The sequence below is a fragment of the Botryllus schlosseri genome, chromosome 16, assembly GCF_051294905.1.
Source record: "Botryllus schlosseri isolate E-star chromosome 16, Bs_hap1, whole genome shotgun sequence".
Lineage (NCBI taxonomy): Eukaryota > Metazoa > Chordata > Ascidiacea > Stolidobranchia > Styelidae > Botryllus > Botryllus schlosseri.
The window spans coordinates 12,747,486-12,766,978 of NC_137251.1; the positions used below are offsets into that span (position 1 = coordinate 12,747,486).

At 41.1% G+C, this 19,493-nt stretch overlaps 3 protein-coding genes across 3 annotated transcripts in view; 2 read left to right on the top strand and 1 right to left on the bottom strand.

Annotated features, from left to right (window-relative positions):
- LOC145458884 (beta-1,3-galactosyltransferase 1-like) overlaps positions 1-19,493 on the top strand; it is a 214,785-nt gene that overhangs the window by 185,850 nt on the left and 9,442 nt on the right. The window lies entirely within an intron of this gene.
- On the top strand, positions 1,191-11,742 carry LOC145458885 (beta-1,3-galactosyltransferase 5-like). Its single transcript, XM_080337385.1, has 3 exons — positions 1,191-1,445; positions 2,892-3,114; positions 10,437-11,742. The coding sequence occupies exons 1-3, from the start codon at positions 1,250-1,252 to the stop codon at positions 11,083-11,085; spliced, it is 1,068 nt and encodes a 355-aa protein (XP_080193511.1). The 5' UTR covers positions 1,191-1,249; the 3' UTR covers positions 11,086-11,742.
- On the bottom strand, positions 12,254-18,763 carry LOC145458880 (uncharacterized). Its single transcript, XM_080337380.1, has one exon. The coding sequence runs from the start codon at positions 18,357-18,359 to the stop codon at positions 12,846-12,848; it is 5,514 nt and encodes a 1,837-aa protein (XP_080193506.1). The 5' UTR covers positions 18,360-18,763; the 3' UTR covers positions 12,254-12,845.

A 19,493-nucleotide genomic window follows, 5' to 3' on the forward strand; every position in this document is an offset into this window, starting at 1 on the left:
GATCTCGGTTCCCGAATCCCGGCTGTGTATTTCCGCGTTTTCCCTGCTGAATTCACTTCCGTTTCCATATCCTGTTATTATTCTACTGTATCGTTTGAACCTGTTAAATTCAAAGTTTTCACGAATTATCACCTTTGTGAGCAAGATCTGCAAGAGAGTTCAGGGCTGTTGTTGGTTAGTAAACCCAGTGCGTCTCGACAGGAAAGGTAATCAAGACTACGATCAATAATTGATCGTGTCTTGCAAAGCTTCTCAGCGAAACGCATAGATGTATTGCAACAGATGTGTTGTTCAGTTAATACAAAGCTCGTTGAGTCCAACTCAGCGTGTTATTATTGAATACGCAGGTGTCGCAACGGCGCCTGCAAAACGTTGCAATCTTCCAAAGCCGATGGCGTTGGAGATTGATGCTGTTGTACTTTTGATTTCAAGGCGTTCACATCTGATGTTGAGGTTATTTTACGCACGGCCTATACCTTTGCTGCTGAATCCTTTTGACCCACATTTAACAAGCCTTCCGTGTGATACAATTGTTAGCGATTAGGAGCCAGATCAGATATGTATAATAGTATATATTGTAAATGATACGGCCCGTTAGGCAATTTCATTTGGCGCATGAGACATTACCGAATACTTTCTCCGGTTAATTTCTGTTTCGATCGGAAATACGCGTATCTGAAGAACTAACGCCGTTACAAAGGAACAATTGTTGTGCATGTTAAATACCAACCGCCCGCCCTTCAGCAATCTTCATCATCATTCCTCAAGTAATTATCGACATGTTGTCATCGACCGTGGCATCAAATTAACAAAATTGAAAAACAGTGGAGACCGAATATAACAAGTTGCAGTTCTCAAATAACAAGAAGTTCTTCAAATAACAAACAACCCACAAATTTGTTTCATCTTGCTTCTATCAGTGTCTGGCTCGATGTCTAGCCTTATGAAGTCATTTGGTCTATATTTGACGTCTCATGATATACCACAGCGATACTTTCCACCCGATAGCGATAGATAGTAAATGACGAGCATCAAGTTGGCTACTATGAGTGGGTGAAACTGATGTTTCGATTGGAATACATTTAGAATTTCATATTTAAATTACTTTACAGGGCGCAATCCTTCAAATTTTCCTTGAGCTTTGTTGCCAATAGGAGTATCTACAAATTGGCATATGATCTACTGATCCAAATAACCATTTTATGTCTAGCGATTTCTGTATTAATGTTCAGTTCATTTCTCACAGATCATGAGTAAGATAAAAAGATACGCAGGAATATCGTTATTTCTCGCTTTCTCATCGACTATGTATTACTGGACTGGTCGAGATCCGTTGATATTTAGTGAGATCGTGGCCACTTCAATATTCTCAGATTCCATGATACAGCCACGATCATCATATACGTTCATTTTGGAGCCGTCCGTGGATTTGATTAGCCCGCCAGGTATTTATTTAGAATAATCCCGCAGGGGCAGGAGAATGTTGGTGATGAAATTATAGCCTACTTGCATCTTGGAAATGAAAATATTGTTGAAGCTGTCGTGATAATCAGACACACTTATTGACTCAAGGTTGTGTGTTTTTTATGTCATGTCCGCCTAACTAGGGGAAACAGTCAAAACGGTCGTTTGCAAGGACCCGCCAGAAAGGAAATGGGGGGTATTTGATTAGTTCGAGGCAAATGTAAATTATATTGTATTATGTAAATTATGTCAGTGTGAATAAAATTTTTGCATTGATGGATTACGGGATCGGTACCCATCAAGATATCTATCTAGTGACGCCAAGTCGCGCGTCCAGACTTGTACGAACTATTCATTTAGTTGTTCTAGTTCTTGTTCTAGGTGCAGATTTTGAAAATGGAGTAGTCCTAGTCAGACATGGGGTGATTACTTCATGAATGTAATCGATTGCGATTACGATTACTCGAAAATGCTGTAATCGTCGTAATCCATTACGATTACTAATCGCGATTACCCCATGTCTGGTCCTAGTTCTATTGATATACCGGCTACTGAAAAGTGAGTATAGTTCTGGTTCAAGTTCTAGTTGCAGTTTCGGAAAATTCAATATTGGTTCTAATTCTAGTTCTACTTTAACATTTGAAAAAATATTAGTTGCCGAACAACTAGAAAGCACGGGTCGTCGTTTTGCGTTAATCGAGGTACCAGTGTTCTATTGAATGATGTTCGTGCACTTGTGCAGTCATTGTTAGCTCAGAGCCATCACAACTAACGGTGGCGTAACCAGAGGATGGATTTTTGGGGTCGAAATCTCTCCCATTTCAAACTCAAAACCCCGTCCTTTTGAAATGCCGATTCTATGTCAGATATTTCCGATAACATAAAGTTAATGTTTTGCCTAGGAGAATGGAAAACAGTTCGGTACAGTTTTTAACATTTAATGACTTGGAAACCCCTACATCAGAAGTGGGCACGGGGAAATTACTATTCGAAGAATGAAAAGCAGGAAATGGGTTGGCAGGTTAAGTCAAAAGTTAAACTATATTCTGCGGTGTGCTGATTTTTAAAGGTCGTTAGTTCTAGTTTTAGTTCTAGTTGCGGGTTTTGAAAAGTTAGTTGTTATAGTTATAGTTGTACCAGTTTTAAAAAATAGAGTAGTTATAGTTATAGTTGAGCTTTTTAAAAATCCAGTAGTTTGTACAAGTCTGCCCGCGACGAATAATATGACATTGAAAGGCCCGAAAGCACTTGTTAATTTACGAAAATTCACTAATATTTGTTGGGATAAGTTCCATTTCGCCCCGTGTGGCTACGCTATGGACTTCTGTACTTTGTACCCACGATTCGGAATGTTAAACGTAACGACAGTCAACTGAAAATCGCCGTCTCGTGACTTATAGTTTTAGCATGAAATCGTTCGATTCCAGCTCGCTGGACTTCGGTGACGTTTGTAAAATCAGCGTGCGCGAACGAGGGGCGAAGAAAGGCTATCAGGGACACCTGGGCGGGAATTAAATCATTTCGAGACGCGAGATTCATTACAATATTCATCGTCGGTCAGAGCAACGAAGATGGGATTGTTAGTCGAGTCCGCGGCGAGCACGATCGTTACGGGGACATTCTGCTCCTGGACCTTCTCGATACTGCCGAGTAAGTCTGCGTTGTTTATTCATTTCAGATCAAACTCGCGAGTGGTCGCTTCTTGGTCTTACTTCGTAATAGATAAACGTGCCAATGATTTAAAAATGTTTAAAACGTTTCATGTTTACCATTTTGAATTATCACGGTGAATAAATATCAGGCAGCGGCCAAGACAGGCCTGGTAGTGTCCTAAATCGCTTTAATGTCTTAAAAGATAACCATGCTTGGGGATTAAAAAGAGTTTAAAATGTATCATGTTTACCATGGTTGAATAATGACGACAAAAATGTCATTAATCACAATTAGGCGATGGGAGAGTGACGGTTAATTATCAATTAGTGCGCAGCTTGGAGAAAAAGCCTTATTGTTGTTGATATGGTTCTGGTACAAATCATTTTGCCTCCGATTAAAATCGATTTTAATCAAAGCAATAATTCAGATCTTGATTTTTGTCATGGTTTTTACTCATAATAAAAACAATAAAAAAATATGGGATGAATGACGACAATGCCAATCATAGCAATGGAGCATATCGCGTCAACTCAATAATGTCCGGCTCGGAATCACCATCCCATTGCTGAAAATTCCAACCTCACGGGTAATAATGGGTCGCTACAATCGCCATTAACCCGTTTCGAGAGATGTTGAGTAGGTCTGGGACAGCGTTGCAACCAGCAGGTCACAAGCAACGCTTCCTCTAAGCTGCGCACGTGCGCAAATGCGCAGTGCTGAGCCGGTCGCTGCTCACAGAAAATCTTAGCTACGCACAAAAAATCCGAAGTAAGTGCCAAATTTTTCTTTAAATAAAAAAAAACACTTTGAAATCGTGTGTGTCTCACAATTTTTTTCTCGTACGTTTGGGGAATTCCAATATATTTCGACTTTTGCGACAAGCCTGATAGGCCGCACAAATTTCCTTCTATGGCCGGTGGTTGGCCATCCCTGGTTTACACGAATGACATGGCGAGGAGGAGTCTAGATAAACCTCTAACACATTAGGTAGGAATAGCGAGGAGTAGCGAGGAGTCTAGATAAACCTGCAACACTTAGGTAGGAATTCTGGAGCCAACCTCGGTCGGACTCGAACTCGTAACCGAGCGAGATAGTGTACTTTTTGCCAGCGTATACCTACGCCCGGTCGTGTATTTTCATCGCGAATCTTACACTGGAATGTATAACGATTTCGACGTTTATTCAATTCAACGTAGGCCTAAAAATGTAAATAATATGATTAGTTATAAATAATTTGCGTTTGTGGCCATGTAATCTTGAGGTGTTCCCGTCAAGAATCGCGTAGTATGTAGCGAGATAGTCGAAGTACTTGAGTAGCCGAGTGATGAATTTCATGGCTTCAGAATTGGAGTTGTCTGGTCGAAAAGTTATATCCCATGCAGTCTGGAGTCATGACTTGGTCCACGTCATTCGAGTACAGGTCAAGTCAATACCAAGACTGATTCAAGTCGAGTCACCAAAAATCCTGTCATTACAGTACCCTATAGTTTCGGCTAGGGATGGTGTGAACGCGAGGTTCACGTTCGCGTTCTGTGTGTGAACCTCGGAAATTTAGAGGTTCGCGTTCACAACAGAACCTTGGTAGGTTCTGCACTGTGAACCTTTTTCATATATAAACAACTTCCACTTCATTATAACATCTTTGGTTGACATTTATTGCATTTCAACTGCGAGCCAGCACTCTATACATGGCGCTGGCAGCATAAAAATGAAAACTGAACGACCATGCACCTTGACAATCTCAAAAGTGTTACTTGTTTTGTTACAAAAGTTTGCTCGAAATATTCAGCTTTCCGTTTGTGAATACATAGTGACTCTCTGCTGTGAGCTTGACTCGCAATCACACATCATCACGAGCGAAATACGTAGTCAGCGAATGATGCTTACTCAACCAATCAATGAGATTGATATCGTTTTGTGATGTAAAAAATTTAGCAGGCGTACGGGGTTAATCTTGACTTCATATCTTTACTGCATCGTTAACACCAAATCCGTGCGATTGAGGTGTTGGTTAATGCTGTATTACTTGTTAATTGGGTAATATCGGTAGCAAGTGTAGAAACCCGTTCTACACTCTGCTCAATATCAATGTAGCAAATACTCAGACACCGAATACATTGTCCGGTCTGGCCAAGACCGTTAAGGCGTAAGCTTATATTCCCTGGTAAGTCCTCGTCGAAATGTTTGGCAAAGCGACGGAAGATATTGATTTATGAGAGTAGTGTATCCTTTGATTGCCTCAGATGATACATTTAGCGACGTTTAAAACGCCAATATGTACTTCAACATAGTGTCATTATGGGGCCCCAGTAGTCGCTAGGTATCGTTTACATTAATATAGGCTATCACTTCATTGAAAGATAGGGTTTGAATTAGCAATATGACGTCATGTGACGTCATGAGGTTCGCGTTCGCGTTCACACAGAACCTTTCAAAAAGGTTCGCGTTCACACGAACCTGAACCTTTCAGAGGTTCACACCATCCCTTCGGCCCCCGAGCGGCATCGTCGGCAATGTCGGAATTGTCGGCAATGGCGACATTGGTGACATAGCCGACATTTGTGGCATTGGTGACATTGGCGACATTGGTGACATTGGCGACATTGGCGACATTGGTGACATGTACAAATTGAAGATACCCGGGGCCTGGTTGCTCACTGTTGTCCAAGGGCCTGCGCAGTGAGTTGGCATGTTTGCGCAGACTCGCGAAAAATTAGAGGGAACATTGGTCACAAGGTGCTGAGTCACAAGTCAATCTCGCTTCCACAGTTTTAACTCGAGACAAGTCGAGTCATTTTCAAGTCACAACAGAGTCAAGTCCTAGTCCAAGTCAGTGCATATAGAACTGTATAGAACATTGTACACATTTGAATATTCCATGTCATTCATACAGTTGTGATTTTAATGATGTGTTATACTCGAATACTTGCCTAGAAGCCTAATATTTGGTCATAATCGAATCCCTCAGGTACTCGATTTTGATCAGCCCCAATGTTGAGTCCAATTGGAATCATCTGTAACTAGGGTTGCATTTAAACAAAAATCAACTTAAAACGAACATGTTTAAAACAAGGCCCTTGCTTGAAACATGTTTTTTATTGTTTTTTAAAGTCATGACGTCACTGATATTCAATTGTGATGTCATAGTGGATTGATATTGACAATTGAAAATATAGGGTAAATATAGCTTCTTTGACGGAATATCTACGTACTATGGCTGTTAAACCGACTATTTTGAAGGTCCCAATCATCCCTTATCGCATATGTCGAGTGTTTATTGTCCGTAGGCTAATTCAACATGTTTGTTTTGTAAAGTATTTACACAATTATTGCATGATTTTTACAACTTGAAAAAAAAATTTAAAAGGATTTTATTTAAACATCTGTTTAAATAATATTTTAAAAAAAGTGTTTTAATTTAAACAACCATTTGTTTTATATGCAACCATATCTATAACACTAGCACATGTATCGTGCTAGTATCATAGATGCTATCTGGAGTGGTCTCTACTCTCTTGTTGCGAAAAAGTGTGTCCGGTTTATGTACATCAGGGGTGGGCAAACTACGGCCCGCGAGAGTCTAAAGAAACTTATTGAAAATATTGATAAAATGCGTACTAAATATTGAATTAATGCAGGGACTAATTAAACTTGTTCTTAGTATATTTCACCATGATAATTCTAAGGCAGTGGTTCTCAAACTGGTTCTCTTGCGGGCGTGAAAGCATCTGAATGGCGGGCGAAGCTGGGCTCGACTGAAAATTTTTTCACGCTCCGCGCGATTTACACCAGATTCCTAGTTATTGCTCTGTCTTAGTCTGAATTTCATATCCAAAAATCTCTCATCCACAGCCGTAACCTTCCATGCCATAAAATTATCCGTTAGGTTTTCTAGCACCCTGGTTGCGTTTTGTGATAAGACGATGAGGGGGCGCGAAATCGTTCACCATCACAAGGGGGGCGTGTCTTAAAAAGTTTGAGAACCACTTTTTTAAATTAAGCAAATACTTCCTATATTAGTTTTATGTTTAATTTCTGGCGCTACCATCTCAAGGGCCACAGAGTTTGAAAGGTTTCAACTGCTAAAAATCACAGAAATCCTAAACGAGATTGACATAATTGTGATCACGAGTGTGATTTCAGATCGGCCACTCCAGTTTTAACTATCTTAGTGAGGTGCTTATAGATTCGTTCTATGCGTAGACTTAGGGTATTCATATTTTATCTGCAAATAGTAGAAGCGTGTTTGAATCTAACATAGTTATGATGCTGTCAGCATTGTGTGTCCTGGAACTGAACCAAAAGTGAAATTAGTAAATCCATGAACCGATCACTGCTAACAGATTTCAATTTCAATCCTGTTCTAAGAATCGGGACAACCGACTTTCATCTCTATAGTTTTGACAAATTGGTCATTAAGGTGGGCCAGCCTATGAAATCTCGCCATTGTTTCTGACGCGTGTATGATATCATCAAAGCAATGTTTGGTTTGTTTTAAATAAGCATATATATTATCTCCATGTCCTCACTGTAATCAAATACCAATATTGCATTTTGGTTTATAATCCCAATTTTATATAGTGCGGCCCGCGAATGGATTCAGATGTTGAATGCGGCCCGCAAGCTCAAAAGTTTGCCCACCCCTGATGTACATTGTCCAGTGCACATTCTTGTTGTTCAATAATAAACCATATTCACGCATATCTCCATCAAATAAAACAGCCGTAAAATCAATAAGATCAGAGCCAAAGATCACAATTAAAACCCTAGTTGTTGTTGGAATGGAAACTAGCAGTGCTTCCGAAGTTTGCCCTCACTTAGCCGAGTGTTTGTCTTCTGTCTTCGTGTTTTTTTTTTTGCCATAAGACCTACTTAAATTATACTCCACGGCTACCTGTTCGCCACAAACTAAAGGGATAGGTTCACCCCTCACTCCAGTAAACAAATATTTAGTGCTCCGAATCTTCTTGGGAACTTCGGCCGTCGTCACCTGTCTCCTTTTTGAAATGTCCGCCTGTTCATCATTTATGACTAATGATGACTGGTAATCACGAGCACTGATTGACTTGTTTCGCGAATTAGGGATTTGGAAACGTATCACGTAGCGATTTGAAGCACATCACATTTAAATGTGACAATGGCAACAAGGAAGGTTTGAACTAAACTGTATGGAAACAAGTGATTTCTTGTAACTGTAATTATTACACTTTGCTACGTTGGCTTTATTTTAAAACTGGATTACTCATACGACGTACGAAGGCTGCGTAATCAAAGCACTTAAATAAACAGGCTTCATAGCAAACGAATGGCCGGTTCGGTTTATACAGCCTAGCTAGATTATAGTCCACGGATTAAAATTTAAAAGCAGGTTTAATGTTCCGAACTTTTTCGCGGGCCGCTCGAAATCGCCTCGCGGGCCGCACATTCCCCAGGCCTGATCGTAACCATGCGTTTTGTAGTGGGATCGCGCCGGCAAGACTAGCTGTCACCAACCAGTGCAGTGAATGATGATGACTTAGATAAGTCAGCGCTTTTCTTCCCTTGATCTTTCGACCCTTTGCTATGTTTATCATACGAAAGTAAGAACACTTGTCATAATCTATGCTTACCATATTTTGGAAATCTAAAAAGAGGACACTTTTTCAGAAATTTGAGACTTGCAAAACCGGAGAAGAATTGTAAAAAATCGGTGAATTTCCCACTTTGTGATCGGTTGACTAAAAAAAAGGTCAACTTTCCGCTCAGAGCTCAAAATACCGTTTTTTTAATCCACATTGCTAGGTGGTTGACTAAAAAAAAGGTCATTTCAGAGCTAAAATCGCCGTTTTTCACGCCGAAATACCCGCCGGAGCGTCACTTCTGTGCTAATTTACGGCATATCACTCGCATTTTGCTCTAAATGTGACCTAAATTTTCAAAAAAGAGGACAAAAGGGCGTCCTCCGAGGACACTTTCAAAAAAGTCAAAAAAGAGGACGTATGGTAACCCTATCATAATGGTAGCTTCTCTCTACCAACTATTAAAATGAATAATGACATCACCCCTTGCCGACATAGTTACGTCTGGCCTCCATCCCCATTTTGGTAGTTTCTAGGCATCCCACTATGTGGTCTATAACCTCTTAAATAAGGTTAATTGTCATCTGTCTTGTGCAGATATCAACTGTAGGGTAGGCTAGTGATAAACAGCCACAAAATGAACTTTCTTGAAAATAACATACTAAACATTCATTCGCTTTGACATCTGATGAAGGAGCGGCGCTCCGGAAGCTCGTGTAACTAATAAAGTTATATTCATTCGCAAGTGGACGTTAAATAGAGTGTGAAAGCTACCAAGGTCTTAGATCCGAAGACTATTTCCTCAGTATAGACTCTGCCACTTTCGAGTCTTGAAATTCGATTTGATATTGTTGTAGTTTATTTACGCAAAAGATTTGTCGCTTATCGCCTGACGAGTGCCGATATCCATATCCACTGGGATAGGTGGTCTCGAATGCAATATTAACACGTATGGTTATGAATATCACCGGATAATATGGATTTCGATGCGAGGTTTCAATCCATATATATGTATACATAGTAAACAGATTAAGAAAAACACTTCAGGAATTTTGATTTCAAACGACTGTTCACTACTTTACCAAACTGTTTTGCAAACATTTCGAAGCCAGACTGATTGACCTTACTGTATACTCCAACCTGTAATTTTTTTCCAGAAGCTCCAACAGAACATCTCTAAACGGCTATATGTTTGTATCAGTAGGCCTAAGGATATATTCGCAATGTGACAATTGAAATGAATAGGCACAATAGGATATTTCATCCCATACGGTCATTCTGTTGATGTGATTTCTGAAGTTTCAGCCGTCATGAAGCGAAACTATCTTGTGATTTCCCTATAGTTCAGATGACTTACAAATTTGGTTTTCAATAATTTTGTTAATGTAGAGGTTTCGCGGACCCCCTGAGAATGCTTCGTGGACCTATATCCCGCATTATTCACCCTACTAGGGTTAATAAATGATCGTAGCGGAAAACAATTCCGGAATCAGCGTTCCCAAATATGCCATATAAACAATTGAAAAACCAAGCAAAACAAAAAAAATCATCCGATATTGTTAATTGCGTAGTGTTTTCGGTGTCCGGGTCCGTATATCGCATAGCGACCACGAACACGAGCGGGGTAAGGGGATCGAACGTTCGCACAATCCCCAATAGGCAGCCGCGAGGCTCGGTTAACGAATTGTTCCTCTGTATAAATTTTCTTTTGAAACTTAATGATAATTGTAAAAGAATAATGTGGCTATTTTTATTACGCAGGCATGTTCCCGAAAAAAATATCGCGAGTATGCAATGGGCTGGAGAGCATCTTCCAAAATCTTGGATATTCTCAAGCACGGATGACGATATGTCCTTACATGTACCAAATTTCGCTTCCTACATCGACAACATAATTGCAAAAACTTCTCTACATGCAAATAGCATCGAATCATCGACAATCAATCTGCCTATTATGTGCATATATAGTTATAAACAGAGTGACTCGCCAGCAAGAGATCAAAATAGCAAATGGTACATGCCGGAGCAATTATATTCCCCAACTTATTGGCCGCCATATTGTCGGGGTGGATGGTATTCAATGCCCGTAAATTTAACGGCTAACTTATTTCGCATTTCAAGACGGATGAGACATCTTCCGTTGGATGACGTTTGGATCACCGGATTAATGAGGATTAAATACCTGATGGAGATCTCTCAAGATGAGGACTATTTAGTGAATGGGATGTTGGATGCCGCGCCACTGTCGATGCGGTCAGACTGGATACTGTATCATAATATATTTGAGCCGGTGTCACGAGTTATCGTGAGTCATATTTGGGGAAACATTGCAGACAGAAGTGTTGATGTTGAACATAACCTGAGGCTGAAATGGAAGGAATGGTCTCGGTCATTTCCCGACCGACAGTGATCGAATTGGTGTTGGGATGTTTCCACGGCGTTACCCGTCTACAGCTACGAATCACATCACGCCTTCAATCAGTATTAGTTCCACTTTTGCATACGAAAAGTTCGGAAATGGCGTGGCTGTAGCGTTGATGACCATAGAAATGCGTTACGAAGTTCGGAAATTGCCGCGACTTTGATTGGTGGCGGTGAGATGGAGCGTCATCTTTTTTGACAATGTAACGAACGGAGGGATACGGGGGTGGTTGGCGGTGGTCAAGGTCAAGAGGACATATTTATCATTACGAGCTCGAGTAGTTTTATTTCTATTTTCACAGAAGCTATCCATAACTGATTTGGACCGTTTTCACGTATAGAGCCGTATCCGATTAAATGTTACATCGCGTATCGAGCGCTTCTCCATGCCTTTAAAATTCCAAATGCTTTGTTAATTTTCAGCCGATTCAGAATTCTATGAAGATGAAATAACAATAAACGGTAAAACCGTGTTTTCGCTTACTCGCCACCATTCCTGGTTGTGGTGTTCGTAATCATTGTTTAGGTAATTATCACGCTGCCATATATTGCACCCGCTGTCGTGGTTAGCCTACGGTCATTCCTCATTTGCCGAAGTGCTGTTAAGTTGTACGTCTCGCTAATATTAAAGTAGTATTGGACTCAGCGTTCCTGGTCATTGGATGTAGGGTCCGAGTCAGGACACTGGTTGCATAACAGTAATTGCGGAAAACCCTGTTACTTCCTCTTCAAGACTCCAGTCACTAGTCCTAGCGTACAACGTTGTTTTCCTACGCAAAAGATCAATAAGTCTCATACCTGACACGGACCCGATACTGATCCTGCATTCGTCTCTGACAAACTTCATCCGAGATGATTGACCTGCACTACGAGCTTGATCATGATCAGGGCATAATAGCTCGTCAGGGTTGTTTGTCTTTCTTACGTTTAGTTACGATGGCTCGCTAGGATTTGACACGTCATTTTGATACTATTATTTCGAATTTCTCGCTCTTACGACACTAGGCCTCGTGATGACCTCTGTTTTGACCCTAGCTAGTTTTCACGTGATCTCAACCTTCCCACTGTGTCAGTTTGACATGAATTTTTTTTAAAGAAGATCAACGAAATCTAAATTTCTGCCATGCCAAAGATTTGCCCGTCAAACTAACAAGCAATTATGTTGAAAGGAAAAATATTTAATGATGCACACACGTCATGGTCGGAATGAGACGTCGAGTTCAAACTAATCACTGACAGGCACAGATTGGCAGCAAAACTCAATAACACGCCTCAACTTGCAAGCATAAAAACAATAGCGCACTTCGCGTTGGTTCTGCATCACACCACTAAGTGCAACCGATAACGGATGTGTTCTCCCGACGCGCGAACACTGGGACAAGCAGGTAATATATTAAAGAACCGTAACTACATCCTTACATAAAAAACAAGTACTGTCAGGTCATATGCTGCATGAAATATAATGTAAACAACAAGACCGCAACAAACCATACATATTACATCAAGTAAAACAGCATCGTAAACGCGCCTACGCTCGAAAACACAGAAGATTCAATGCAGAGAATTGTGGATGTGGACGTGTGCGGCATACGTTTGGCAGTGTACAGGTACTAACCTCAACTATATCTTCACGGAAAACAAGAAGCAGTAGGTCATATGCTACATAAATGATAATGTAAACGCCAAGACTGCCAATAAACCATGGTAGATCAAGTAAAACACAATTGTCTATGCTTGAAAAACGCAGATTCAAGACAAAGCATTGAGAACTTGCACGGCAGACGCTTGGCAGTGCACAGGCAATCCGTAGATCACACACGCCGAGCCGTTAATATAAGGCATCGTCATGCCCTCCCTTGCAAAATTCGCGCTCGACGAGACAGGCGACTCGCTGCCGTCGGCCCATTTCTCCAGCAACCTCCGCAGGTAATAATCGATATCCTTATCAGTCACCTTCCACAAGCACGCCACAATGCACGGAGATCCTGATATCAAGTAATTCAGGATGATTCCGTTCGGTTCGAAAACCCCGGTTTGAACAAGCCTGCCGCTGTTGCAACCCATCAGCAAAGAAACAGCGCGAGTGTTGATCTTATGAAAGTCGTGTCCTGAAATGTAGCTGTCTCCCGACCCGTGTCCACAGTATATGAAAAGGTCGTACTCTGTAATGCTGGAAATCCATTCTTTGTGATCGGGCTCGCGCGCCACTATCCCTCTCCACGATTTCATTCCTTGGAACCATTCGCGCATTCGCTCTTCTGTCTTTTTCAAATCTCCATTCGGATTCAGAATGTAAGACACGTCGTTCATGTCAACACCGTCATTCACGACAGATCTTTTTGTCGATTTCAACACCGACAAGTGATGTCTTAATAGATCCACAGAAGGCATCCGTGACACGGAAGACTTCAACAACAACGGCGAACTTTCCCATGGTAGTAGTTGGACGTGTTTGTCCAGTATCAAAATCACGTGCCCCCTCTTGGCCTTGTGCAATTTCAATTTCGTACAAATCACTTCCAACATCTGAGCCAGATCGACGACAGACTGGCTGCTATTGCCGATAAGTTCCAACACCCCACACAATTTCTGTTGTACTGATAGATAGTGCCAAGAATCAAGAACGACTTTCACACTCGGTGCCTTTTCTTTCAAGAAATCGAAGGTTTTGAGTAGATTCTCAATCTCTCTTTGATACTGGTCATCCTCCAACGGCGATCCCAGTAATACGCCGGCGTGATATCCGAAAACTTCCGCAGGCGCAGATTCCATCATATTTTTCAATTCTTCGTTGAGAATGCGCCTGTGAGTCCACCAGTACGAACGATCGCGGGATTTCAAGGTTTCAATATTTTTCGTCATGAGACCCTGGAAGCTTTCCAACAGAGTGAAGAAACTACTGCTAGCGGCTTGAGTGTGGAATACTTCAGACTTTCTAAGTCGCGTTAATAAAATCTTCGATTCGGGTGAGGAGTCGATGGCCGAAATCACGCAGACGGTCCACGTTTCAGGCAGAACGTCCTGCAGTTCACCAATAAAATCCGTGTTCATTGCCAACAAACTTTGAAACGGGTTGCGAGGCATTTCCTTATCCGTGTTGAAAAAAATTGCATTTCCTGTTCTAGACATATTGCTGATTCTTTCGGAGTGAATGTTCAACGCACATCTGATCGGGATACCTACTGATAGCATATGATAGGCGCACGCTAAAATCCTCTGCGAGTAATCCTGACTGGTTTCAAACGAGGCAAAATAGTGCTGCGATAACCTCTGTGCGGATAACTTAGTGGTCAGGAAATCATCGGCATGTAGAGCGTTGGTGAGAGCTTCTTGTAGATTAGACGTGACGTCAATGTCAGAGTTAATTTGCGTTTCTTCACTGACGGATTCTTGAACGATCCGAGATTTCGTTCTCGATGTTGATTTCGGTTTAGCGGTGCGTCCGCGTACCTTTTCTTTGTCATCGTCAGTGTAAAAGGTCCCAAATTTTGCCTTATATTTACGCTGCGCCGTTTTCCTCGCTATCCTGATATTTGGCGGGGCTTGAGCTGCCATGTCATAAACACTAGGATCGTGCGCTGGGCTGTGCTCACGGTTGAGTGTTGGCACCGGTAACTTATCCCCTGCGTTGTCATCGTAAATCTCAAACCCGCTTTTATCCGCCTTTGAATTTGCGGCTTTTGCGCTCGTTGCTCTGGTGCGTTTCTTTGTGCTTTTGCTCTGCTGAACTCTTTTAGAAGTTCGAGTAGCCACCGGCGTCACAACATCGCTGTGAGTATCCGAAACAACGGCCTGCGATAAGGCATCGATAAAAGAATTGAGCAGTTCGATATTCGGGACTTGGTTCTCATCTGTCTTTTTACAGATACGACCCATATCCGCTAACAGCATACACGCTTTTGATTTCAGTGTAAAGAGTCTATGTTCAACAACACCGCATTCATCGATGATCTTTTCCACCGATTTACATTCAGTCACAGCCCGGCTTTTTTTGTTGTCCGCATGCAGCAAGGCGGCTTTTGCCATCGTCAATTCCGCTTGTATCTCGCCGAAAAATTGAACTTTGCTGATAGGTTCCAGGCTCGTTTTGAGCGGAGTGTCTTTCGTTTTGGAAATAATTTCCAAACAACGATCGCACGTTTCCATGGCTTCTTTACGGTTATCACTTTGAATACAGTAATTCACGTGAATTACTCCAAATTCTAACTTAGGCTCGGAAGATTCCAGTACAGAATCCGACTCGCATGAACATTGCTTTGCCTTGAAGTACGTCGATATTTTTGATTTTTCAGGGACGACTCTGCGAGTACATCTCGGACTCGAAGTCAGGTCCCTGTCACAATTGCTACCTCCCAAAATATCCAACTTTTTTGTAGGTATTTCAATAGCATCTTCATCCAGGGAACCTAATATTTCACTGTCACTCTCATCCTCATCAATCTCCACCTCCTCCGTGTCATTGCAAAATAGACCAGAGTCGTCGGCGCACGTCCAACTTTGTTCAGACTCGCAACCACACACCGAATTTTTACAGAACTGTTCCGCCACCTGCGGATAAAGGTCGAGGCCGAGCATAGAAACTACCCGCAGCCCGAGTAACGAAAATGTCAAGAACCAGTTCTTGAGATGAAGGTACTTTGCATACAAGGTACCGTTTTGCATGTAGATCTTAGCGAGACTCGGATCACCCGCGAGAATGTACGACTGTATAATATCTCCAACGGAACTCAAAAGCATCGAGATTAAATTCACTTGCATAGAGAGAGTCATGAACTTATTTTGATCGGCCGTCCCAAAACGCTGGACACATCTTCTTTCCTTACTATGAGATCCTGTAGCTTCACTCATGTCAGGAAAAACAGATCTTTTAAGAGTAGATATCATTTTCAGCAAGTTGATCAAGTTAAGGAGACGCGATTGACCCGAAACATGCCTGTCACACGACACATTCAATAGCAGGCACCCGCAGTAAATCGCATATGTCGACGACTTCCACTTTTCTCCGTTCAAGTAGTCATCTTGTATGCATTGATCTAGCAAACGATTGGCTTTACCCGTTTTGCCGCACAGGTTATATATTCTGATCATGGTGGAGTGAATTTTGAAGTACAGCAATTTCGAATGTTTCGTATCATAAGCCTCTTGTTTTTTCCTGGACATACATTTCCAATATTCACTCCATGCATTAGAAGCTCGGTCAACATATTGTTCGGCGGAGGGAATTTGTCTCAGTGATAAGTAACACGAGGCTATTTCGCACAGTGCAGAGCAGTTATTACGTTTTACAATGACGTCCTCACCCTCGTGTAATTGCAAAAGAGTTAATAAGTTACCAAGAATTCGGAGTCCGAGCTTGTGATTGCCAAATAAGCAAGCGATCGAGCTTGCTTCGTGGGCAGCTTTGCAGCTTTCCAAAAGAAATTTCAACTTACGCTTCGTTGCCACTGCTTTTTCCAGATGTGAACATATTTCATGAATCTCTCGCAAATCACAATCTGTGTTCACGGAATCTGCGTGCTTCATCACGAGATGCCATTTCTGCATAAACTCGAAAATTTTCAGTTCGATAATATTTTCCCAATGCAGTTCATGCTCTTCAAAGAAATCAAACAAATTTGTAGCGTCACTTCCTGCTTCAAAATTGGCTTTGACATGATTTCGTATGACAGATGGGACATGCCCCGTAATCATCATTCCGTCAAATTTCAGCAAGCGAGATGTAATGCAACTCACATGACTGGCATCCATGCCTAGCGACACACAAATATTCATCTCTCGAATTAACGCCTTTACGAGATATTCATCACTTGCTCTTCCAATCAAACCATCAGTTAAGCTTCTCGAAGAAAGAGCAGCATTAGACTCTGTGTCTACACATTTGCTATATTTCGCTTTCACCCATTGGTCTACCAATTGCAATGAGTTTTCGTAAGGAATGATTGATATGACGGTTTCAGATGCTGCCATAGCGTCAAGAAATCTGTTGCTTTTACGGAGAATTTTCGTCAACACAATGCCTAAATTAGCCACAACCGGCACAATCCGAGATTTTTCAACAACTTTTGCGGTCACGAGGGACTTCAATATCTTGTTCACAATCTTAACAACAAGTTCAGACGAACGCGAAGAGCATTTTTCATTTACAACTACCGTTGTGATGCTAAAAAGCGATCCCAAAAACTTGACTCCATTTTCACTGACATGAAATTCCTTACAGAGGTGTTTCTGCTCCACAATTTGGTGTAACAGCTCCAGTATCGTTTCAACTGTATACTTGGAGCAATGTTTTTCACATAAAATAGTCAATTTTGCGCATGATTCCATAGTGACGGCATGAAACCCTGCATTCGAGCACAGCTTCTTCAGAAATTCAAAGACATCTTTCGAAAATTTAAGGGAAAATTCCACATTTCTAGCAAGGATTCCTAGCACATATTCCATCAGTGTCCCGCATAATTGTGGACAAGGACTGGTCGAATCCAATAATGCTGACATTTCGTGTAGACAATCTGCAGCATTATCAAGTTTCAAAGTTGTGTAACCGCCAAACTTTACCGCAACAGAAATCCACTTTGTCATCTCGCTAGTAACATTCTCGGTAGTTTCTATAACTTCTGAAACTTTCGGTAAAATATCAAAACATGTCTCGACGACACAGTCAATATGATTTTGGGCAAATTTGCCTTTGGAAATATGTTTATCATAAGATATAAGCAGTAGACTCAAGATGGAACTGTATGATCCATCAAACGGCAACCTCTTCACCAGCAACAATTGAAATTCGATGATATACGTTGATATCGATAATCCATCATAAGAGCAAGCGATTTCTTCGGATATAAGCTTACTTGCATGGTACACAAATAGCTTTCCTACATAGTTCTCTTCACCCTTTTCCTGTACAGGTCCGTATTTTAGTACACTCCATCCTACTTCAGCGAACAACGCGAGGTCTTTTTCAATGCTGCTTATGCGCTCCAGGCATGCTTTGAGGAGGGACGGCAGCTTTTGAAATACGGTACACTCCGAAGCATCCCACTTCGAAATGAGATAATGCATGCATGACGAGATGGCATGAGATGCAGACGCGCTCTTTACGTCTTTATATTCGATCAGTGTTTCAAAAAGGATGCTGTAAATCAGTTTCAGGTCTTTACTTGAATTGCCAGTGGATCCAACAGCTTTGAGAAAACCGATGGATTTCTTGCTTAAAACACTCTGACAACGCTCTAGATTAGTAACAATCTCATTCAAATCAGTCATCTTCCAGTTTTTTTTCACTTTGAAGTCATTGCTGAATGCGACTCTAACAATTATCTAGGTAAATTGTGAGCGTAAAGGTGATCTGCAATACATAAAATGATGGCATTAATTTGAGATTTGACAGCTATTATATTACTGACATTTAATGAACGGAACCAGTACTTCCACGCAGATTTGGACAACTAGAAAATTTTCAGCGTTTCCGAATTAGATTAGAATTAGAATTAGAGCTCCACAGTTTTTTCCAAATTTGATTAGAATTAGAATGAGAGCTCCACAGCTTTTTCCAAATTAGATTAGAATTAGAGCTACACAGTATTTTCCGAATTAGATTAGACTTATAGTTACTGAATTCGCAAAAACTTGGAAACTGAATGAAATTATGATTGATAAATAAATACAGCAAAAATCAAGTCCATTCCAAATCACAGCAGCATTCACAGAAGCAAGAGAATGGTTGGCGTCTGTACATCAAGCTTTGTCTCGTTTTGCACGATAACAGGGGTCACAAACACGTGGCTTGCGAGGTCACATTTTGCGGTGATCTGATTTGCGATTTTGGAAGAATGCGAAATAAAGTACGGTATTTACAAATGCTGAAGCAATCATCCTCTTTTTCTGGTGCAGTTGAGGGCATGAAAGCGGATATGAGGACATGAAAGTGAATAAGCCTGTGTTAACTATCTCTTTTTCTGTGCTGTCGTTCTGTTTGTGATCGAAACTAGCATGTTGTTCGCAGACTACAAGCCACTATACCAGCATGGCTGTTATTCGTCACAATAACTACTATGACTGTACGGTGTAAGCAATGCGATGGCAGCTTGGCACTGGATTTCCCTGCGCGAGAGGGATATTCTCGTATTTTCAGGAAAACCGTAAATTAGATTGGAATTAAAATAAGAACATAAGTACATTTCACAAACTAGATTAGAATTAGAGCATATAAACATTTCACAAATTAGATTAAAATTAGAATTAGAGCATATAAACATTTCACAAATTAGATTAGAATTAGATTACTGGCATTTCGCTCCAATTTAGTGAAATTAGACAACTAGAATTGTCTAGTTGTCCGAGTCTGCTTCAACGATCCATAAACAGGACACTGTAAAAACCTGTAAAACCCACATCATC